The sequence below is a fragment of the Gymnodraco acuticeps genome, unplaced genomic scaffold (genome assembly GCF_902827175.1).
Source record: "Gymnodraco acuticeps unplaced genomic scaffold, fGymAcu1.1, whole genome shotgun sequence".
NCBI classification, from domain to species: domain Eukaryota; kingdom Metazoa; phylum Chordata; class Actinopteri; order Perciformes; family Bathydraconidae; genus Gymnodraco; species Gymnodraco acuticeps.
Window position 1 is genome coordinate 1,556,418 of NW_022990513.1, and position 25,283 is coordinate 1,581,700.

A 25,283-nucleotide genomic window follows, 5' to 3' on the forward strand; every position below is an offset into this window, starting at 1 on the left:
ATTGATTTCAAAGTGCAATGACTGTACACACTGTTCTATTGAATATGCTGCATCAAACAAGCTTAGTTAGTGAACCTAGATAACCTACTATATGCTTTAAGGCATAATCATTTATTTAATGCACTTCCAAAATAAAAATTGTATTTAACCTTTATTTAACCAGATAAAAGCATGGAGATAGAATCTCATTTGCAATGCTGACCTGGCCAAGAAGGCAGCAACGTTACACATAACACAAACATATAAAATACAGAGAACATAACTAAGAAAACAAAAGACAAAAAAGCAGTCACTACATTGAGCACATAGGACAGTAAGAAAGGTGCACTACTTATTACTGCAAGAGCAGCTGGTGGTAAGGACTTCAGACAACTTCAATTTAAAACATGCTATTGAGACAAGTGCCCTCAGTTTGAGGTTTGATTGAAGGTCATTCCAATACCAAGGACCATAATAACAAAGACTCCTTTTCCCAGCCTCAGTCCGCACAGCAGGAACCTGGACCCGTATCCAGGCACTGCATCTGAGGTTGTAAGAGTCACAAACTGGAGCAAATCTGGCACATATGTACAGTGGAAGCTTTCCTAAAATGGCTTTATACATTAATAAAAACCAATGCTGCATCCTACGCATAGTAAGTGAGGACCATCCAGTTAGGCTATACAGTTTGCAATGATGAGTCCTATAGGGTGCATCTGATATAACGCAGTGCAGCATGGTAGAGTGGGTCAAGTTTGGCCAACACAGTGGGACAGGCAAATCTATAAATGGTATCACCGTAGTCCAGCTGGGACAGGAATAAGCCAGAGACCAACCTTTTATGGGATAAAGTTGAAAAACAACATTTAAGTCTGTAAAGGAAGCCAAGATGGAATTTCAATTTCTTAGTTAGAACTTCAATATGGTGTTTAAAGTTCAGATTTCTGTCCAACCAAAAGCCAAGATATTTGTAGGTATCGACAAACTCAACAGAGATGCCATCAAGGGTGTCAATGGAGAGGCAAGAGGACGCTGACTTGGGAGCAAAGAGCATTGCTTTGGTTTTCTTACTGTTCAAAAGCAGTGTGGAATCAAGAAGCGCATACTGCAGCGTGATACAATCAGATTTTAAATTGGAAACGGCCATATCCAGAGAAGGAGCACATGAGTATACAATAGTGTCATCAGCAAACATATGATAGGTAGAAAATTGCATCTGATTACAAATATTGTTTACATATAATAAAAAGAGCAAAGGCCCCAAAATAGAGCTCTGTGGAACTCCCTTCTTCAAGGTGACAAGGTCAGAGACAGTACTACCCAACCTGACGCATTGAGTACGGTCGGTTAGATAACTCTGAAACCAGCAAATGGCATTATGACGGAAACGAGACACCAATATAACATTAGACATAATGTGGTGATCTTCAGTGTCAAATGCTTTGGCCAGGTCAATAAACAATGCATCACAAACAGATTTGTTATCCAAAGCAGCCTTAATATCGTCTAAGTCTTTCAGACTGGCAGTCACAGTACTGTGCTTTGATCTGAATCCAGATTGCATAGGGTTAAGGATGTTGTGTGAATTTAAAAAAAGTTTTAGCTAAGTAGAAACTAGGGACTCAAGAATCTTTGATAACACAGAAAGATTTGAGATAGGACGATAGTTATTTAACTCTGTGGGGTCACCAGCTTTCAAGAGGGGCGATACCAGAGCTTGCTTCCACACAGCTGGCAGTGTGTGAGTGGACAGGGAGAGATTACAAATATCAGTTACTGGTTGTGCTATAATCTGAGCTGCAATTTTTAAAAAGAACGGGTCGAGGCCGTTAGGCCGGCAGACTTTTTAGGATCAATTGATTGCAAACCCTGTAAGACTTCAGAGACCGAGAAATAAACTAAATCAAAAACAGGGGAGTTCATCTCTTGACTAGGGCTGTGAGTGTGACCATTTAGAGAGTCATGACTTTGCTCATCAAAAATGTGACCAGCCTTTTTGAAGTGAGCATTGAAAGCATTAGCCATACCATCTGAATCTGAAATAAAAGAATCACTGACCTTCAGTTTTTTTGGGAAACTAGAAACCTTCTTGTTCTGAAGTGATTTAATTGTTTTCCATAACTTAGAATGGTCATTAAAACAATCAGTGGTTAAGCTCAGATAGTAATCAGCTTTAGCTTTTTTAATAAGGGCTGAACATTTATTTCTGAGGACACGAAAAAGAAGCCAGTCATCACTAGTGTTAGACTTTCTAGCTAAGGACCATTGCTTATTTCGATCATGAATTAGATCAGATAATTCTCTAGTAAACCATGGAGTGTTCCTATTCTTAACTCTGAATTTTCTAAGGGGGGCATGTCTATTAATAATCGATAACAAGTGATCAATAAAGAATTGGATTGCAACATCGACAGATGGAATTAACGCTATGAAGTGCCATTTAACCTCCGCCAGATCGTGTTGGAAAGCCTGCTCAGAGAAGTGTTTGAAGCAGCGCCTGAGCACAATAAGGCCCTTGGCTTTGGGCAACTTAGTGCTCCTAACGCAAGCAATAGTGCAATGGTTGCTGATATCATTAGGAAAAACACCAACAGACACATACTTATGAGCTGCATTTGTTAGAATGACATCTATAAGGGTATCGTTATTGGGTTTGGCAGGATTTATTCTAGTGGGATTATCAATAAACTGAGTTAAGTTCAAAGAATCACAAACCTGCTTAAACTGTGAAGATGTATCACTCAACCAGTCCCAATTTAAATCACCCAATAATATGATTTCAGAAGAAAACGTAGACAACAATTCAGTAAGGCTAGTAGTTGCATCCATGATGGCCGATGGAGGCCTATAACAGCCAATAACAGTGAGAGGAGCATTTGCTATAGTTATTTGGACTGCTAGAAACTCAAATTGCCTTGGAATTGAAATTGAATGAAGGACAGAGCACTGTAGTTTCTCAGCAGTGTATATTGCAACACCACCAGCTCTGCCCTTACGATCCATTCTGAATACATTATATCCATCAATGTGAATAACAGTGTCAGTGACAGACGGTTTTAACCAGGTTTCAGAAACTACAACAATATCAGGCTTAGCAACTAAAAACCAAGTCTTGAAAACATCTAATTTGGGCACTAGGCTTCTATCATTAACATGCAGAAAACCCAATCCTTGCCTACAGCTAAACTCATTCGGAGTTGGCAAATGATGCAGGGAAGAAGAGAAACACTCAGGACCAGGGTTAATGTTAACGTTACCAGAGAGTAAAAGCAGTAACAATATTAACAGCCTGGAAGATGATTTTTTCACATGGGCTCTGGACGCGTCGCTCCTCAGGGGGGCGGGGCTGCTCCGATCCTTCGATATTAGAGAGTCCAGAGTAAAAAGGGCATACGGGAGAGCGCATTTCGTGCCATGAAACGTCAGCTTTTGGTAAAAACTATCCGATGGAGTCAGCGCTCCAGAGGTTCCACCATCCGAATGTCCGAAGTGAACAGAGATATTGCTGGGAGGCAATCTGTCAGTTTTGCCGACATGCGGACTGACAATTAATCCCAGGAAAAAAGCGAACACAAGGGTAGCTTTAGGCAACATTGTGCCTTAACACACCCAATTCAGGATCCGCAGCTCAGGTCGATCAACAGCTCAGGTCAATCAGCCCCCGACAGCACGGCAGGACAGACAGCAATCCAGAGTCCGAAAGAGCGACAGCTCAGGCAGAGAGCAAACAATCCAGTCACAGCGAGGCACCGGCACAAAACAGCCCAAACACTTAAGCTTTTAAAACGTTTTTAAAAGCGCAGCAGCCCAATTTAAAAAACGGGTCTAAAAAGCTAATTAAAAATTATAAAATGAAGAAGAACGAGAATGAGACAAACACTAACAGAGACAGAAACAAATCAACGTGCTGCCATCTTGGTGTTGGTGCCTCCTGCAATATATGCATAATAATATCATGCAAAATAAAATCGAGAAAAATGTGAGGGTTTTTCTCATTCATCTTCAACTTTTCTCCTTGTGCAGTACCTGATCGGGGCAGTGTGGTTCCGTTGGGTCCACCAGGACTTCGGGGGGTTGAGGTACCGACACCACAGCTCCCAGTCGAAGCCCTGAGCAGACAGCGGGTACTCCTCGATTTCAAACGTGTCGAACTTGATGTTGTCGAAAGATGGAGACACCACCCGGGTCCGGTCCTCCTTTATTCTCTGCAGGATGGGTTCTGCCCTGTGTTTAAGATGTGAAAACAAATAATCCCTGAGGCAGTGGTACATTGTGGCTGGAGAGTTCTGGCCAAAATATGGAATACAATATGATAAGTGACCATCATAACATTTAAACAAAACATTTAAAAAATAGACAAATACAAATAATGTGAAACTATTCACATATCTGTAGGCAGGGCTGCTAGTTTAAAACATGCATATGGCGAAGTTGTGCAACCAGGACATATTTCCAAACAAAGGGCTACAAGACAAAAAAAATGGGCCCTATGCTGTGGGCTCAGAACAGTCTCATAATACACACATGCACACTTGTATTTCATGATCCACACTTGTGTTTTTCAATGCACACACAAATGTGTTCCGTTTCATATACATGTATATACAAATACAGAAAAAAGTTTTACATATGTATTTTTGATCCTCACATATTTGTTTTCCGTTTAAATCCTCTGAACCTGCAAACACAAACCGCTTTCTGTGCACGGATCGCTGTGCATTCCTGTGTGGGTTCTTTGAGGCTCCCCTGACGGTCAGCCGATTCGTATGGCCTACTTGTAATTTGTTCTATCTATAGCCAATCAGATGTCTCCTTCATTCTAAGCCAATCACATGAGCGCGCCCCCACGAGGGTATGATTTCTTGCGTTCATGACGTAGCGCTTCATATACGCATTTTGCGCAGTCCGGTCAGCTCGCTAAACAGAGGGCAGAGCATCAGGTGATCATGCAGAGCTGCGTGTCTCCGTCAGACTCAGCAGCTGATCAGATCTCTCTCTCGCGTCCGGTTATACTTCACTCGCGTTTATGTCCATAACGATCAGATCTAGCTCTCCTGATCGGCCTTTATAGAGAGCACCGATCAAACTATTAAGAGTGAATATCGGCAGAAAATGACCGGCGGGGCTCCCCCCGTTAACAGGTCACTGTCTAACACTGGCTTCATAGTGCACTGATCGATTAGGCCCAAGACCCGACCGGAGAAAAAGATGTGCTGCAGGCACGAAACACATTACCAGTAGAAATACATTGCTTTTAAAATCGTGCTGTGCAACACGAAAAAAAGGGGAAAATCGTGTTGGTGAACACGAATCAATAGATTAAAAATCGTGTTGGTGAACACGAAATGCCGTGAGACTGGGTTGCCTGGCATTATAATGGTGTGTGTTTGTGTGTGTGTGTGTGTGTGTGTGTGTGTGTGCCTCTGAATTGTTATTGTCATTGCGTGTACTCTCAATGAGTGTGTGTGATATTTGGATTCTGATGGTCAGAATGATGAGCATGCACACAGCAGTGCTGTTTTGTCACAGGGATTCAAAGTGGGCTGAAAGAGATTGACATTGAGTTTATGTTCAAAAGAAGACAGCACTCAATTTGTGTCAGAAAGATGTAAAGTGTTGGTGGATAATGCTCTGTGACTCTCAGCCGCCTCATTACTGTGATGGATTAAACATAACCACATGCTATAAGGTCAGTAATTAACAACTGCTCAAATCGCCTAAAGGACTTTGTGAAATCATTAGTAACATATTTGTCATGATGTTAAACATGGTTGTTATTTCAATTAACTCGATCTCCTAGAAAGTTAGGAGTGAGAGCCATAACATTTATGAAAATGTCTCTGTTCCAATTCAACAAATTTAACAATCTAATGAAAATCAGCTGAAGTCGAGATTTGGCAAAAAAAGGCAGGACCAACTGTTCAGGCCTGTGTAATATGTTGGCAGATTGTTAAAACTGAAAATCATAACCTCTGGTAAATACACATTTATGCCCCGGCCACACGAGGACGAAAACGGTCGTTTGCGTTACTGTTTAGTGTCATATAGACCGTTCGGCCACACGAGGACGACCGAATACGGCACTAAACGACTGCGGTAACGATAACGGGTCCCAAGGTGGATAGAACGGCATACGCAACGCTCTGGGGGGTCCAACGGCTCCGTGTGTACGCCCTATACGATCATTTTCTGATAATGATGAGGCAATAGCCCCGCCTCTCCCCACCTCTGCTGCTCACCCCCGCGTCAAAGTAAACTGCACACTGAATTCAGATTATGTATATTTCTCTCAATATGGACCTAAACGCGAGTGAAGTCTAATCTGACAGGACGGAGACACGCAGCTCTGCTCACCTGCAGCTCCTCCCGCTGTGATGCGGCGGTGAACGGAGTAAAACACACATTTCAAGTCAGATCATCACCCTTAGCTATTTTAATTACCTCTCAAACTACTACCTAAACTAGATATAAATATGTATATATATATACACTTTTATAATTTTGTCGGAAGATTTAAACTTTAATACACGTTGACTGGCGAACAACTCTGCCCGGTTCCCTCGGCCCCCACCGCGGAGAATAAACAGAAGGGCAACCATGACAACCATGCTTCTTCGCTGCTTTTGTGGAGGAAGTTACAGCGCCACGTACAGGCTCCTGCATATGTACTGCAGCTTCTCCAGCGGTTGGAGCTAAACGGAGCTGACTCGTGTGGACAGACACTATCCGGATGACTATTGCGTGTGGACGGAAGCTTTTTTGCGATTGCGTTTGCGTTAATCCTATGCGTTTAGCCGTTTTCGTCCTCGTGTGGCCGGGGCATTAAAGTGTCCTGTAATAGCTTCCAGCCTTTAAGCATCACTCGCATTCAAATCATTCTTATTTGCCTGACCCAGAGTCTCCAGAGGTGAAGATTAATTGCAGGTGGATCATTGTGTGTCATGTTTGGACCATGGTTTGGACCAGCTCAGCCTGGAAGCAGAGGACGGCCAATCAGGAGGCAGCACTACAGCTACACTTTTACGTGTGCATTGTCAAAAACTATTATATCTGCTCATCTCGACTGTGGCTCTGCATGCATGCATAAACACAATCACATGCAGTGTTTCCCATACATAGATTTATTTGTGGCGGGCCGCCACAATTAAATATCGTCCGCCACAAATGGATCTCATAAAAAATAAATAATATATTTTTATTTATTTTTTATTTTGGTGGTCTAATGGATAGTGAGGTGGGCTGATGATCGGAAGGTTGCGAGTTCAAATCCCGCCTGGAACACCACTACTAGTGTGCCCTTGAGTAAGGCACTTAGCCCTCAGTTACTCCAGGGAGAATGTCCCTGTAATTGGTCATTGTAAGTCGCTGTGGAATAAGGCGTCGGCTATTTGGATGTAACTCCAGCTCTACACGAACGTACTGTATGTATGTAGCCTACAGTGGCTCTGTGTCGACCTTAACTAAACAGAGGAAGTAAACCCAGTGATAGGGACAGCAGGGGTTATGATAAGAGTCTGATTTGGCGGAACATACTGTACATGCAGAGCCGCCCCGCACTACACGCAGATCACGCAGACTGTGTGGGGCCTCACTTGGCGGAGGGGGCCTCATCTTGCGAAGGGATCCTAATCCGAAGCACAAATGCGGCGCACCTGTATGCGCTTATGCGGCGCAATTACTGTAACAGTGCGAGGCTCCGGCGCGTCCTCCACTATCACCGTCGACGGCGACGCTCGTGACACAGAGGGCCTCATCACATAAAGTGGGCCCCACGCATACATGTCTCTTGCATTGCGGTGGTGATATCAGGGGCATTTGAGGCTTAAAATGTAAATCTGGCTCAAAAAGGCCTAACGCCTTACATAGACTGATGAAACAAACGGAAGTAGCTTCTGGGTCTGAAAAGTGATGCCATAGAGGCAAGTGAATTATAAGTGCCTTAAATGCACATTATTTCCAATATCCAGCTGTAGGGGACTCCATTAGTTTAAAAAATAAGTCTTATTGTGTAGAAGTCTACAACAAAAATGACCCCACTTCCTACTTCCAACTACCTTGCTAAATATGTATCACAGGACGGAGGGTTCAATTTGGCCACAGCAACCTAGCACACTGCCACCACTTCTGTGTTATACACTAGGGAATCTGAAATCAAATCACTGGATGCCAGACTCTCAGAAAATGGACTTACTCTGGCAGTCAAAACACTAAAAAGTATGCCACAGCTGCTTTTGTGGTCTCTCTGGGGCTGTGCGTTTAATAGAATTACAAATGTACAAGAAATGGGTTACAGCTACACCGGAGCTGAAGAATAGCCAAAAGGAGGGTGAACATGGAATGATCCCTTCATGCTTTGCCTGATCAACTGATCTAGCAGCAAAATACCATTAGAGTGAAATGATGCCTGTTCTCTGATTTAATCATCAACCTTTTAAATAAAGTTCAATATCAGATCAGAAGCTTGAAATCGAGGAACCTTTCCGGTAAGGATATATCTGTGAGATTAAATTCCCGTTTTCTTCTTATCAGGTCTTACATTCATGTGCAACATACATATTCTGATAGTGAAGTTTGTCTTGATATATGTATAAAATATATATTGTTTTTTATCAAATATTACTTGAACAGAATAGTGAATTATGAAATCTTTGCTTGTGAGTATTTACAGCAGCAGGATGTGTGTGTGTGTGACTGAGTTAATGTGATAAATGACAGTGTGTGTGTTTTGTGTTTACTGCAATGAAGAAGAATTGTATCATTATCATCATCATCATCATCATCATCATCAGTGTGGAAACAATAGAGCGCTATGGCAGAGAGGAATATATCCACTTTAGTAGGATCAATTCACTGCCGTTACTTTGGTATCTTCTTGATATTTGTTGAAAAAAAGAAAAACGATTATTATAAGCCAGTTCAGATGATAAGCATGTTCAACCGGAGTGTTAGGGTGTCTGGTTATTGAAATGTTTCATCTAGAAACAGAGTCTGCTTTGCGTTGCAACTTTAGCTTTGCCTTTTATTGCAGACCCTTCTGAAGTTACAGTACACACTGACGTGAGCTACTCACCATCCAGTGTTGAACTCCACATGAGCATCGAACAGAGCGACTACAGGAGCAGAGGCCACCTTCCAGCCGCTGACTCTGGATCTGATCAGTCCTTCCTGCTTGTCATGGCGGACCACCTTAATGAACCCGGGGCCGTGCTGAGCGTTGGTCTCCTCCACGAAGCTCTGCAGGTGGTCTTTCAGCTCCGCTGGAGAGAGAGCACACCAGGGGGATTACACACTGAGGCTCACCATCCATCCTATCCAGCATACTCCACAGAGTCCCTGAGCTCCACTGGACCAAGGACGAGATAAGTGTGTTTGTGTGTGTGTAACACAAATGTTTGTGTGTGTATTCGTAAAACCTTTAGTTTTTTTTTACCAAAAACCAAAGTTCTGCTGGAGATATTTGTGCAGGTTCAGTTTCTGAACTTCGTGGCAACAGTTCTTGCTGAGTCTCTTTCCTGGTTGGGAGTGACAGTCCCCCAATGTACAGAGTAATAATTGTTTGTCTGGAAAAACTTGCCAACAGATCCCAGACCTCATCTAAGATTGATGATGGTGAAACCTTACGAACCAAATTACAGCAGACTGAGTGAGAGGTGAGTGTGTGGAAGAAATGAGCAGCAGCCAGTCAGGGTGCTTTAATGTTCAAAAAGCTCTGTATTTTCCTCATACTGCCTGTGTTGCAGCACCTCTTTTCACCCTCTGTCTGAAACCAGAGCCCAGTCTGCTCGATTTTAGCTTTTGCCGACCATTTACATGCGCAAAAACCTGTAGAACACACTACAGGAAAGGGAACATCCCAAAAAGCAGAATAGGGGCTCTTTAAGTCTCAACCAAAGACATAGAACCACTAACTTAGAGACTGACCAAACAAACTAAACACTGATTTATTATGTCACTATGGAAACAGTTAATGCAGGAGGCCTTCATTTTAAATAAAATAAAAAATACTGCTTTAACATCAATGCAATGGTACACACATTCACATCCTTTGAATATATGGAGGCTTGGCATTGTTTGTTTTGTTTCTTGTGCTGCTTCTGTCTTTCTCCATGACTGATCATATATCATATACAGTATGCCTTGCACACATTCAGGTAGACAGGGACACACTAAGATCGCCTGCAGTGGAACAGCGAACATCTTCATTTCCTCGCTGTTATTTCTCTGCTGTAATCCTGCCTTCAGGCTTCGTCTGCTGCTCTATTCATTATTCCCATCAGCCTACCTTCTCTGTCTGTCTGTTTTCCTTTAATGAGCCACAGATTGCTGCTGACCTGGAAGAAAGATGGGCTGATTTAAAGCTGGAGCTGGGAGTATTTGAAGTTCTGTCACGATCTGTCTTTATGGTGTTTTGTCTTGTCTTGTTTCATGTTTTATTTTGTAAGGTCTTCACCTCCTGTCTTGCCTGTTTCTGTCTGCGTTGTGTCTTGTTTGGATTTGTCTGTGGTTCCCTGTCGTTAGTTTCCCTGGTGTGTCTGATTACCCAATTGTGTTCACCTGGTGTCCCTGTGTTTTCTCCTCCCTCCTCACCTGTGTCTTGTTTCTGTGATTAGTCTTGTGTGTATTTAAGTTCTGGTTTTTCTGTCTGTCTTTGTCGGTTCGTCTTTTGTCATGACTAGTTCGTCGGTGAGTGTTCTGTTCTGTCTGTGTTATCACCTAGCCTTGAAATAAAGGCATTTGCACTTTATTCTGCATTTGGGTCCTACCTGCTTCACACACCGTGACAGTACGAACCGACCACATTATGGACCCAGCAGATTCAGCCCTTTTGATGCGACAGGCGGAAAGTCTTGGATACTCTCTGGAGTATATTTTTTATACGTGGAAAGGCGCCTCATCTAGACGGGGTAGAGAGGCTGCGTTGAAGGAGGCACGTCAGGAGGTTGCTCGCAAGCCCTGGCTCTGGAGCTTGTTGCCCGAGTGGCATAGGGTTTTCTCACGTAGCCCTGAGTACCAGGCTTCATGTTCTGACCCTTTCCTGGGGTCTGGTCTGGCGTTTGGAGGTCCACGAAGCCTCCAAAAGACTCCTAAAAGACGAAAGGCCAGGGTTTCAGCGCCAGTTCCGGCTCCAGTGCCGGACCCAGCAGCCATGGTTCCGTGCTCCAGTACCATCCCACATAGCCATGGTACCGTGCTCCAGTACCACCCCACACAGCTATGGATCCGTGTTCCGGTTCCTTGCCCAGCAGCCATGGTTCCGGCTCCAGTGCCGGCCCCAGCAGCCATGTTTCCGGCTCCAAAACCGGCCCACACAGCCATGATCCAGGCTTCAGCTCCGGACCTTACAGCCATGTTTCCGGTTCCAGAACTGGATCTTACAACCGTGGTCCCTGCACCAGAGCTGGCCCATACAGTCATGGTCCCGACTCCAGCACCTCGTCTCCTGCTGGCTCCCCAGCCGACGCCAGCTCCCCGAGTCTTGTCGGCGTACTGGCCGACTCCAGCACCTCGTCTCCTGTTGGCTCTCCAGCCAACATCAGCTCCCCGAGTCTTGTCGGTGTACCGGCCGACTCCAGCACCTCGTCTCCTGCTGGCTCCCCAGCCGACGCCAGCTCCCCGAGTCTTGTCGGTGTACCGGCCGACTCCAGCACCTCGTCTCCTGCTGGCTCCCCAGACGACGCCAGCTCCCCGTGTCCTGTCGGCGTACCGACCGACACAAGTTCCCTCTCAAGTCCCCTCTCAAGTTCCTACCTGATTCCCCTCTCGAGTTCCTACCCGAGTCCCCTCTCGAGTTCCTACCCGAGTCCCCTCTCGAGTTCCTACCCGAGTCCCCTCTCGAGTTCCTACCCGAGTCCCCTCTCCAGTTCCTACCCGAGTCCCCTCTCCAGTTCCTACCCGAGTCCCCTCTCCAGGTCCTACCCGAGTCCCCTCTCGGGTTCCCTCTCGAGTCCCTTCTCGAGTCCCCTCTCTAGTCACCTCTCAAGTCCCCTCTCGAGTTCCCTCTCCAGTTCCCTCTCGAGTTCCCTCTCGAGTTCCCTCCTTTAGTCCCCTCTCTAGTCCCTCCTTTAGTCCCCTCTCTAGTCCCTCCTCTAGTTCCCCTCGTGAGTCCCCTCTCGAGTTCCCTTCTCTAGTTCTCCTCTCGAGTCCCCTCTCGAGTTCCCCCTTAGTTCTCCTCTCGAGTCCCCTCTCGAGTTCCCCCTTGGTTCCCCTCTCGAGTCTCCTCTCGAGTCCCCTCTCGAGTCACGTCTCAAGTCCCTACCCAATGTCCTGGTCCGTTGGAGGTTCTGCTGGGGTTCCTGCCAACTCCTTGTCCTGTCTCGTTGGAGGTCCCGCCGACTACTCTCCTGCCGGGGGTCCTGCCAACCCTTTGTCCTGTGCCGTTGGAGGCCCCGCCGACTACTCTCCTGCCGGGGGTCCTGCCAACCCTTTGTCCTGTCCCGTTGGAGGTCCCGCCGTCTACTCTCCTGCCGGGGGTCATGCCAACCCTTTGTCCTGTGCCGTTGGAGGCCCCGCCGACTACTCTCCTGCCGGGGGTCCTGCCAACCCTTTGTCCTGTGCCGTTGGAGGCCCAGCCGACTACTCTCCTGCCGGGGGTCCTGCCAACCCTTTGTCCTGTCCCGTTGGAGGTCCCGCCGTCTACTCTCCTGCCGGGGGTCATGCCAACCCTTTGTCCTGTGCCGTTGGAGGCCCCGCCGACTACTCTCCTGCCGGGGGTCCTGCCAACCCTTTGTCCTGTCCCGTTGGAGGTCCCGCCGTCTACTCTCCTGCCGGGGGTCCTGCCAACCCTTTGTCCTGTCCCGTTGGAGGTCCCGCCGTCTACTCTCCTGCCGGGGGTGCTGCCAATCCCGTGTCCTGGTCCTCTTCCGTGGGGGATCCTGCCGAGGCCTGTCCGGCCGACACTGGGTCCTGCCCGGCCTCCGGCGCTGGCCCGTCAGCGCCTTCCTGCCCGGCCTCCAGAGCTCTCTGGTCTTCGCCCTCGAGCCCGGCCCCCTGAGAGCCGCGGTCTTCGCCCTCGATCCCGGCCCTCTGTGAGCCGTGGTCTTCACCCGCGATCCCGGCCCTCTGTGAGCCGTGGTCTTCGCCCGCGAGCCCGGCCCCCTGACTCTTCCTGCCGCTGCCCTCGTCCTCGAGCCCGGCCCCCTGACTCTTCCTGCCGCGGCCTTTGCCCTCGAGCCCGGCCCCCTGACTTTCCCGGCCGCGGTCCTCGCCCTCATGCTCGGCCCCCTGAGTTCGCCCGCGATGGCCTTCGCCCCTCCATAACCCCCACCTTGGACTCTGCCTTGCCCCCGGGCCGTCCGCCCGAATACCCCTTTTTGAACTCTGCCTTGACCCCGGGCCGTCCGCCCGAATACCCCTTTTTGAACTCTGCCTTGCCCCCGGGCCGTCCGCCCGAATACCCCTTTTTGAACTCTGCCTTGCCCACGGGCCGTCCGCCCGAGATCCCTTCCTGGTCCTCTGCTGTGCTCCTGGGCGGTCAGCTCAGTCCCGTCCTCCTGACCCCCTCCACCCACCCTGGTGGCCTAGTGATACGGCTCCGGTGCTAACAATTCACGGGCGTGCTCCACTAGCATAATCCGGTTTACATAAAAAGCTGTCAGTGGCATAAAGTCATTTTTGGCCTTTTACACATAGAATATTTAACATACTGGTCTAGAGGCAAATGCGATATATTTTACCAGACGTGGACTCCATATAAATGTAAAACTTGTGTAAATGATACATATGCACTATTTATAATAAAGATATGTTACAAAAATAAAAATATATATGCGCCGTCAAATGTTTCGTTATTCATTATTTTCATGATGTTATTGCAAACTCTTACACTTAGTGTTCCCACATTACATAATTAATAACTGTAACAGTTGTAAATGTCCCCTGCTGCTCCATTAATCATCAGTGCAGCGGGACCCATAAAGTCTGCAGGCCACTGTACAGATACACTCCCCATTATGGTGGTTATAGATGTGGCAGCAGTGAAATATGTTCCACAGTACCTGATGCATTATTTACGCCAATCTTCTAACAGACAACTGGCGTCCCTGCCTTACCTGTCACTGCTGCAGACATTTGAATCTGTTTCACACACCCTGATGCCTGCACATGCCCTGATCTGTGCACCGCAATATACAATTAGTAGGACATCAAATATAAACACTTCAGAAGGGAGAACTTGAACCAAAATGACTCCCCTAGATCCCCTACAATGTGAGGAAAACTCTTAATCAACTATGTGAATCAAATGAAGTGCTTGGCTACTATTTGGCTGTATAGTTTTGGAGTGAACAGCATCTTGGAAAAGGAGGTGAAGAAAATATGTGAAGGAGAACAGAGCGGTGCAGTGACGACACTGTTTGTCGGCCAACGGGGACGTTAGCTTTGGAAGAGGTCCCTTGACAAAAAATTGAGCGATTTCCCCATTTGATTTCTGTATATTGCAGGAAATAAGCTTTATGGCAAACACAGTTTATGATACTCCACATATTAGCACCACTTTGTGATGTTGGCTTATGTTGGCTTGATGACGTTCATTAGTTTTATTAAGACACTTGTTATCAACCAAAGCTTCAGACATTCACGAGAGGAGTATTTACTTGCATATTTTAAATATATTGATTATATTATAGAACTCCCACTGATTTCTTATAGCCAGCAGATAATTGCTTTCAGGAAAAATATCGCAACCAGGAGAGAAACGGTATCCACCTTTAATCCCGCCTCTAACTAATTGCTTCCTGTGGATGAATGGAGTGAGTGTGAGCTGTGTTTGAAGCATTAGTTTAGGAACTGATGGCACGCTGTCCACACCTCTATAGAGTCTCTTTTGTGAACCTGTGATGTTGAGTACCCCAAAGAATGATGATAACATATACAGTAGGGTCCCCAGCACATAGAAACTGCCTGATGCTAATTTGCATATTTTGGGCAATTTCCCAAATTAGCATTCATTAGCATTATAGCCTATATAGAACAAGAACATAATCCCATCATGAAGGTGAAATAAAGAGAGAGTGTTTCTCACGGCTGTCACTGTGGTCGTCCACCAGTACGATCTCTCTGAGCAGGTGGGGCGGGGTCGTCAGAATGGCTGTGTGGATGGAGCGCAGCAGCACGGACAAGGCCTCGTTCACAAAGATGAAGATGACGCTGAGCTGAGGTAGATCTGATGAATAAGACATGTTCCTGCACCTGGGGGGGGGGGGGGGGGGGGGGGGGGGGGGGATCAGAGAAAGAATTACCAACAGAAACATAAAGCCTTGAACAACATCATCTAAATAAAGCTTGAATCCATACAGGCAGGGATGGAGAGGTATTCAGTTATTTTACTTATCTCTATCTATCTAAGTAAAAATAGCAATACTAAATTGTAAAAGTACTCCGTTACAAGTACAATTCCTGCATTCAAAATGCTACTTAAAGTATAGGTACAAAAGTATTAGCATCAAAATATACTTAAAGTTCCAAAATGAAAAGTACTTACTATTTCAGAATATACATGTAATGACTGGATTATCATCAGTGGTGAAAGAAGTACATTAATGTCAAAAACACTCCATTACAATTAAAAGTCCAATATTCTAGTAAAATAATATATTATCAGTTAAATATAATTAGCATAGAGAATGTAAAAGTAGAAATTCTGAAGAAAATGTTCCCCCATATTTTGATACACTCATAATTCATGTTAAGAAATGTTTTAAATATATTGTAAATGTTCTAACAGTTAGTCGACTAGTTACATTTTTAGAGAGGCATTATCTTGAAAGTTCATCATAATATATTTTTTAAATAAATGTACTTAGTTACTTTCCTCCACTGCATACAGGCACATACTGAAACCACACCTCGATGTATATATAAGTACACAGAGTACACTGACCCGTCCGGTCGTAAATCTGGGATGGACCGGGTGAGGGAGATGCGGTCACTAAGGTAGCCGTTGTAGCCATAGTAACGGAACTTCCTGAGGGCCACCCTCCGACTCTCGGGGCCGAGGTCGTGACCCCAGTGTCCGAACAGCTGGGAAGAGTCTCTGGAGGAGTCTGGGGGGGGGGCAGCGTCCTCCCCGTCCCTCTGAGAGCTCTCTGTGGACACACAGGCACAGATACTGATGCACTGTGTAGACAAAACGGTTTTTTAAGAAACATATTTTAAAATGCTCACATTCTCTCCAAATGTTTATTCATAGATACAATTTATAAATGAATAACTATCAGGGTGCAGGGTTAAGGCATACATTGAAATACTGATGTAATAAATACAGATGTTATAAAGAGTTATACACAGACATGGTAAATGAGTCACAAGGAGTGAAACGTCCCTGAGTGTGAGGTGCTGTGGGTTTGAGCCCCATGACATTCAAAGGGAGTGTGGAGTGAGGAGGGGCGGGGGGGCTGAGTCTGAGTGTTCAGGAGGGTTAAGGTAGGTAGCAGGTAGTAGGCACCGACTTTGGTGTTTTTCGGTTAAGGTCAAAGTTACAGGGTTTCTCTTTTCCTGGCTGTAGGGATGTTTTTAAATTGTCTGCATGCGGAAAACAAGATGACATCAATGTTTGAACTGAAACTGTGAGCAATTTTTGCTAAATCTCATCTGCTCGAGTCAACACGCCATCAAGCTCTCTCCACCTGTCGGTGTGTCGGTGGAGGAGTGTGGTCTGGCTGTGGTGGGATATGGCTCCCGCATGAATAGTGCAGTGGTTATTTTTTTAGACTGCACGGAGAAAGCTAACCAGCTGGTGGAGAGCGGGCTAGTGATTAAAGGACGCCGTTACCCGTGCTAACCCTTGTCACTCCATCTAAAAATGTTATCATCTCTAACGAGTTGTTGGAGAGAGAGCTGGCTCGACACGGGCAGCTTGCGTCTCCCATTAAGTTTATCCCCCTGGGCTGTAAATCCCCGCACCTCAAGTACGTTGTGTCTTTTAGGCAGTGGCGAGCCGTGACTTGTATACCTAGGCCCTCTGACCCCCACTTCCCTTGAAAAAAAAGAAGAGTTATTACGTCACAGCGTATACTTCTGCGGAATATCAAAACAGCGGCCCGGGGTGCAAAACGCATCAATGACAGCGATCCTTTACCACACAAAACAACACCATTTATATAAACACCTATCATGACAGGGCACCCACAGCCAAGTAACAATTACAAATGAATTAAGTCGGCACGGCGGCCCACATTGAAAATGACTTAGGCCTACCTTTGATGATCAAATCACTTAAAGATCAAATGCAAAGCTTCCAAATATGCTATATTTTTATAGAAATGTTGTTTTTAAGACTGTCTGTATTTTTTATTTAATTTAAATCGAGATAATACACCCGAAAAAAAAGCTTTTTATTGATACAAAACTCGACCCAAAGCCGTCTGAATTTCTGACATGTCATTCCCAGCAGCCTCCGCGCGCGTGACGTCATTTTGTACAAACAGTCTCTGGGCCAAATATCCCGACTCGGCAGTCTCGTGCGCTGTTCACATGTCAGCGGTGTTTTTCGCTCATGACTGGTGCAGAAAACTCTGAATTATATCCGCGCAATCACGCAAAACATGGGTTATTGTTGTGCTTTCGGATGTACGAACGGTGCGGGATCTGGGAGAAGTTTTCCACCACCCCGCCCTTGTGGGCTAGGTTTGTCAATGTATGTGAATCATGCTGGGGTGATTTGATTTAAACTAAAATAGTCCAGGGGTTTTTGCCATGTTTCGGTCAGATACAGAAAGTCCAGGTTATTGTCTTTAATGAATTCATTCAGAATGTGGCTCTTATTGTGGATGGAGCGTGTGTTGAGCAGGGCTGCTCTGAGGTGACGTTGCATTGGGGGAGTTGTGTGGACCGGGGGAGTGGAAGGAGATTGGTCAGATTCACATGTTGTTTGTTGTGATGGCGTAGTGTGGGCGTGTGACAGGACCGAATGGACGGGATGGAGTGTGGAGACGTGGAATGAAATAAAAACGTACGGCCAGAGCCTCTGTGGAGGACGGCGTTTGCGGAGTATTTCATTATCTGCGAGGATGTCCATGCAGTCCGGAGGCAGGCGGTTATTAAAGGAGTGGAGATCTGACAGGGAGTAGAGCGGTGGCATGATCCGGTGAAGTGGCGCTAGCACGGAGCTAGCTAATGCTGGGGACCCGGGCAGCAGAGACCAGTAGGAGCCGGATGACCGTGGAAGAAGGAGCGGTGTGAGTCCAGATAAAATGAGAATTATAATCCACAGCATATCAAGAGAATAATTCCAGTGGTTTCCAGAGGAGAATCGTAGGAGGGGCTGACAGCCTGGTGCAGAGTGGGAGCCGGGTGACCAGCCTACTAGCTGGTTAGCTAGCTTGATAGCCACCGGCTGTAGGCGGCAGGGAGAGACGATGTCAGCGGGGAAGCCGGCTGATCGCAGCGGGATGGGAAGACCCACACGAGCCGCGGAGTTAGGGTGGAGACAGAAATGTTAGCTCAGCAGACTTCAGGGAGCCGAGGAGCATCTATGTAGCAGCCTGCTAGGTCCGATAATGCTAGCTAGCTAGCGGGCTAGGGATCGGTGAGCAGGAAAGAGCCAGCAGGTAGGAGATGACAACACAAAGATCTGTGTCGATTCGATATAGAGATGCTGCTATTTTTGCTGATGACTGACGTTTCAAAAGTAGAGAGCCAGACAGGAGAGGTTCTGATCTGGACTAAAGAACAATATTTGGGGCGGAGGAGCGGAGAACAAACAACGCCAGCACCCTCGGCGACCCAAGAAAAAATAATCACCTACAATCAGTTAATACAACTAACGAGTCAAAATACTTTAGTGGTACTTTAGTGGTTGGATGTCGACAACATACTCCAGATCTTGGGTGGCCTCCGACTCAGAATCAGACATGATAACGAAACTAAGTTGTACTATCGAGCAATAAGCCAGGTGGAAATATATTTGTACACTCTGACGTCACGCCCAGCGCCATATTGCGGAGACGAGCGTATTTAATGGCTGAAAAATAAATCGTTGGACTTGGTGTTGGGGGTTGAACAAAATAAATATTACGCATTGCCAGACGCATATCAGGGTTTCCCACACATAGACTATACTTGGGCGGGCCGCCCAGGTATATTTCGCGACCCATTTAGTTTATTTTTTTATTTTTTATAAAATTATTTTTTTATATATATTTTTTTTTATTCGTCCGTGACCACGACGCCATCTGCGATCGATTAACTTGTAGACAATGATCCCTCGCTCCCTTGCTCTGATCTCGCCTCCTTCTGGCCTTTTAAGTGGCCTGCCTCACACAGGGTGACTGGCTGTCCACATGATGTGGCCTGCCGACATGGCCACTGTCATACTGATCATAAATCAAAGTCCTTGATTGGTCTCTGTGTGTCATTCAAGCTCGGGATAACCTCAGCTCAGGTGAGGTAAAGGACTCTCTGAGTGTTTAGATAGTTAACTTAGTCTAAGTTCTCAGTGGGTCTCAAACGGTGTGGTCACCATTTATGTAAACACATATTTCCATTTGAGAGGGTAGTGATTGGTCTAATGGATAGTGAGGTGGGCTGAAGATCGGAAGGCTGTGAGTTCAAATCCCGCCAGGAACACCACCACTAGTGTGCCCTTGAGTAAGGCACTTAGCCCTTAGTTACTCCAGGGAGAATGTCCCTGTAATCGGTCATTATAAGTCGCTTTGGATAAAAGCGTCAGCTAAATGAAATGTAATGTGATTAGTAAAATATGCATGAATAAATAAATAAAAAGTTAACTAGGTGAAAAAAGGCAAGATACACTTTTAAAACTTGTTGAGAGAAAACTAGTCTTTGCTGCTGCCTCCAAAGAGGAGCAGGGGGAGAGGATGGAGAGGGGGGAGAGGGGGGAGAGGAGGGAGACAGGAGAGGCTGGTTCAGGAGCACAGACACACTCACAACTATAAATGAACCAAAACTAAATTAATAAACAAGTTTCAGTGTTTTTTTCATATTGGAAATGGTATGTTATTGGTTATGACCTTGATTTTATGATTATTGAAATGTATACAGTTCTGTTAAATATAGGTGTTTCCATAGATCTAGTCTCTTTATTTTCCCCTCAAAATGCACCAGATTGATGCATTTAACTCCAAAATAAAAAATAAAATCTTACCGGGGGGGCATGCCCCTGGACCCCTCTAGAGGATTTGAGGTCGACCCCCACTAAAAATCACATGGATAGGTTCCTAAATACATTCATAAATACATTTATTTTTTTAAATAGTAACCCATTTCCATATGTTCATGTGTGGGTAGTAGATTTAAACTATAGGGCTATCATTATGGACCCTGCCTGTACCTGTACCTGTTCGCTCTGCCATCGCGTGAAGGGTCTGCTAACAAGCGACCAACAGAAAGGTTAATGTTGTTGCACGTCACCTCAACCCCCCCCGCTACCACCACCCCCCAAAGTATATTTCAGATCTGTGGGAAACACTGGCAGTTAATGGACCAGCACCAGAGGCATTCCCATACACACAGGCGTTGGAGCTGTTCTTCATGAAATCCCAGAAGGATGAAGTGCTCTGACAAACAGTGCCATCTTTGCGCAAAATGATTATACCCGAATGAAAAGTCAATAAATAATGTTGTTAAAACTTTTTTTTTTTTTCGCGCACTGCTCGGTCAGCTTCCGGATGAGGAGGCATTCGTTCGACCAACTTACAGTAGATAACATTACAAACATGTTTAACAGGGGCCATAATAGTGTAAATAATGTTTGTTTTGGCATTAATAACTGAATGTAATGTTTTCTACTTTTTTACTTCTGGGAAGGCATTTGCCTTCATCAGATGGAAAGTGTCTTGACCAACAACTTAAGTGTTTCTTATAGCTATGCAGGGCATGCAAGCGAGCAAACACAATCAAGAACAAACAAACAAGTGAAATGAAGAATAAAATTGAAATTGTACAATACAATATTGTGGTGGTTCATCTTATAATTCAGTCTAGAGAATGCACCAGACAGCATCTAAGACCTGCAAAAATCAAAATGTTCTAGGGGGACGGAGGCCCCCCAAACCCTTCGTGCCATTTCGTCCGCACACATTTTTCAGGGCAATCTCTATTGGGCTCAGGGCCATCTGTAAATTAGCTTAGATGGCCCACAGGGCCATCTCCCAAAATATTTAATGTCATGCACTGATTTATCTAACAGGTTCGTTTTCCACAGACATTATTTCGAGCTATTTTCCAAAATCCTATGGAGAAGTCCCATTGCTCTTTTGTCGAGGGAACCCGAGCGCAGCTTACTTCCGGGTTTTAGGACGCGTCACTGCACCCCTTGCATAGACCTCACAGCGGGCGGAACTTGTCATAAAGTCCGCGAAAATAAAGCCCGCCCATTTAGAGGGAAGATATGATTGGTCAATTGTACTGTCTCTCTCGTTGAGTTACTATAGCGGGCCCTCTGTGAATGTAGAGAGGGACCAACAAGCCCTCCCGTCTTCACATAACGGAGCGTCCACACTACAGCTTCAAAAAAAGCTTGGAGCTGGGCGTATCTGAAGCTTGGGGATTTTATTCGAGCAACGCGACCAACAACCAATCACATGAATCTCCCGCCCCCGACATACAAAGCAAAAAACCCCGGGGATTTTATGCGAGCAATATATATATATATATATATATATATATAAACTCCCCAAACAGGCGAAAACCTACCAGTTTCACCCACTGTCTCTGCCACCTCCCTCCATGACTGGTTCTTCCGGTTTGTATCCCGGTAGGTGAAGAGGGTCTGGTCATACAAAACCGGGTGATTTGCTACGGCGATAATTAGTTTCTCCTCCATCTTTTTTTGAAATATAGAAATGAACGGCGGGATATCTCTCCCAGCTTAGACGCAGTTTGATTGGCTATGGCTTGAGCTGTCAGATTTTCAGAAACGGGATTTGATTGGCTGGCGCTGGCTACTCCGGCGTCAGAAGTTGAACATTGTTCAACTTCTGACGCCGGAGACGCCGGAAACGGACTGCTATGCTACCCACAATTCAGTTCGGCGAAAAGCGAGGCAATGTGACGTCACCCCATTCAAAGTGAATGGGCAGACGCGTTGGAAACCGTTTTTGAAACTGTCGAAGCTGTAGTGTGGACGGGCCGTAACTCGCAGAGATGGCATTTAACCCTTCACATTCCAACAGAAACTTAACAGGCAGATTCGAAGGATTTATTTATTTGGAAATATTATTTTAAATACAATTAAATCGTTATGTTGGTAAAACTGATGAAAAATGTAACAACAAAAAAATATAAAAATAATATTTTAAAAAAAAAGTTTTTTTTTAATGTTTTCAAATATTATTTTTTAGAATATCTTAGGACCTCACAGAGGGCCTAGAGGGCCCTGACGGCTCGCCACTGCTTTTAGGAGACAGGTGCAAATGGTCCTGAAGAAGGATGAAGGGGAACATAATCTGGCTCTTAAATTTAAAATTGATGATTTTGTGTATACTGTCCATGTTACGTCTGACATTTTGAGATGTTATGGTTGTGGAGCGGCAGGACACCTGATCCGCGCGTGCTCAGAGAGTGCGGGTGACGCACCCGTGGTGTCCGCGCTCGTAGCCGGCCCGACGGTGCCCGCGGCGGAGCCGCTACCGGTTGCCTTGTCCACGGCCGGGCCGCCGGTGCTGGGGTCCGCGCCCGCGGCGGAGCCGCTGCAGGTCCCTTTGTCCACGGCCGGGCTGCCGGTGCTGGGGTCCGCGCCCGCGGCGGAGCTGCTGCAGGTCCCTTTGTCCACGGCCGGGCCGCCGGTGCTGGGGTCCGCGCCAGCTGCGGAGCCGCTGCCGGTTGCTTTGTCCCGGGCCTCAACCCTTAGAGAGTCTCTCTCACCTATCTCAGACATAGTCATTGAACAGGATGATGTTAGGAATCTCTTAAAACGAGTCAATATTAGGAAGGCCCCAGGTCCTGACCATATGTGTGGGCGTACACTCCAGTATTGTGCTAGCAAACTCTGTGGTGTTTTCCAGCATATCTTCCAATTGTCACTTGAGAATAGCCAAATTCCTGATATGTGGAAATCTTCAACTGTAATTCCCATCCTAAAGTCCTAAATGACTTCAGACCGGTGGCTTTAACGTCATTGGTAATGAACATTTTTGAATAAATTGTTAAAGGCCTTGTCATGTCAGTAGTAGGTGGTGAACTTGATCGACTACAATGTGCGTATCAGGCAGGGAGAGGCGTAGAGGAGGCAAAGCTTTTTATACTGCACACCCTCCACAAACACCTTGAAAAGCCACAAGCCCATGCCAGGCTTTTGTTTGCTGACTTTTCTTCAGCATTTAACACAATACAGCCGCATCTCCTGGTAGAGAGCCTATTATGTCATTTTAAACTGCCCGATCAACTTGTTTTATGGATTTTAAACTTTCTAACTAATAGAGAGCAACAGGTGTCTGTCAATGGACGCCTCTCTGACTCTGTCATCACTTCCACGGGCTCGCCTCAAGGATGCGTTATTTCGCCCCTACTTTTTATAATGTACACTGATAAATGCAGGAGCATGCAAGACAACAGCTACCTGGTTAAATTCTCTGACGATACCACCCTCTTGTCCCTCCTTAGCGGCTCAGAATCAGGCCACGAGTGTGCTCTTACCAATTTTATTTTCTGGTGTGACGACAGTTTTCTGGATTTAAATGTCTCCAAAACCCAGGAATTGATCATTGATTTTAGACGTCACAAGGATGTTCCTAAGGAGTGCATCATACACAATGACAAGGTAGAAATTGTCACATCATACAAATACTTGGGCACCATTTTCGATGACCACCTCAAATTTGATGTGAATACTGAGTGTATTGTGAAGCGGGGTCAACAGAGAATGCACTTTCTTCGCAAACTGAACTCTTTCTCTGTCAGGCCTTTCATTCTTTGTCGTTTTTACCAAGCATTCATTGAGAGCCGTATTTGTTTTTCTTTTATCTGCTGGTTCCATAGCCTTACACTGAAAGACAGGAACAGCCTGAACAGCATTGTTAAAACCTGCTCTAAGATCATCGGCGTGAAACAGAGAGACTGAAACTCCTTCTGTAACCAACAGATTCTACGGAAAGCAGAGAGCATTCTGAACTCTCCAGGTCATGTACTTTCACATGAATTTCGTCTGTTGCCATCAGGGCGAAGATATGCTCTACCTGCTCAAAGGACTAATCGCTTTTCTAAATCATTCATCCCTTCTGCACTCAAACTTTTAAACTCTTGAAAAGGCTTTTAACTTGATTATTTATGTATTTATTATCGTGATGCTTTGAACTATTTATAGTGTAAATTAGAATTATCCACATCTGTGCTCCCGGGTGTATCTGTGTGTTTTCTTCTTGTATGTTCCTTCCTGTGTATAAGCTGCTGCTCATAACCATTGTGGGATTAATAAAGTTGTTGATTGATTCCTCTACCTAGTGTAAAATATTGAGAATGTATCCTGTTAGTACTCACTGAAGCCTTGGGTGAAGAGTATAACAATGCTATCCAGGACACAAATTTGGATCCGAGGCTGAACCTCTTAAGGACCTCAAATAGAAAACCCCACTCCACCCTGTCGAACGCTTTCTCTGCATCCAATGAGACCACCACCTCTGGTGTCTCACCGGATGCAGGAGAGAGGAGGATGTTGAGAAGGCGACGGATGTTGGAGAAGGATTGTCGGCCTTTCATAAACCCAATTTGGTCTAATGATAGGATGTTTGGCGTGACAGATTCAAGGCGTATAGCTACTATTTTAGCTAGGATCTTATAGTCCGCATTCAAAAGGGAGATGGGGCGATAGGAGCTACATTCAGAATTGTTCTTGCCTGGTTTTAATAATACGATAACTACCACCTCAGTGAGAGTTTGAGGCAAAGCTCCCCGGTCCAGAAAGTCCTCGAACATTCTCAAAAGGAGGGGGGTCAATTTATCAATAATTTTTTTATAAAACTCAATTGGATAGCCGTCTGGGCCCGGGGCCTTGCCACTCTGGATCAGCCTGATCGAATCAGCTATTTCACTGGGCTTTAGAGGTTGATTCAACTCACCCTCCCGAGCAGGTGTTATGGACGGAAATTCCAGATCATCCAAGAATTTTGTTCTGTCCACATTATCGACAGGGGCTTGTGAGGGATATAGTCCCGAGTAAAAGGTTTTAAAGGTCTCATTGATAACAGGTGGGATTGTTGTGAGTTCACGAGTAGGGGTCTGTATTTGTTTAATTTGTTGGCAGGCCGACTGGCTCTAAATTTGGTGCGCAAGGAGACGACCCGCCTTCTCCCCATGTTCATACTGAAATCCACGCGATCTTAAAAGCAATTTCTTAGTCTCTTGTGTTGAAA

General features: G+C 45.6%; 1 protein-coding gene across 1 annotated transcript in view; it reads right to left on the reverse strand.

The window, feature by feature from the left end:
* The window catches only part of LOC117553230 (polypeptide N-acetylgalactosaminyltransferase 18-like), a 347,581-nt gene that overhangs the window by 149,476 nt on the left and 172,822 nt on the right, over positions 1 to 25,283 (reverse strand). The window contains exons 2-5 of the mRNA XM_034227077.1: positions 15,857 to 16,061; positions 14,999 to 15,165; positions 9,050 to 9,236; positions 4,006 to 4,203 (exon numbers count right to left, since the gene is read on the reverse strand). Of these exons, the coding sequence (XP_034082968.1) occupies positions 4,006 to 4,203; positions 9,050 to 9,236; positions 14,999 to 15,165; positions 15,857 to 16,061 (757 nt within the window). The remainder of the gene's footprint in view (positions 1 to 4,005; positions 4,204 to 9,049; positions 9,237 to 14,998; positions 15,166 to 15,856; positions 16,062 to 25,283) is intronic.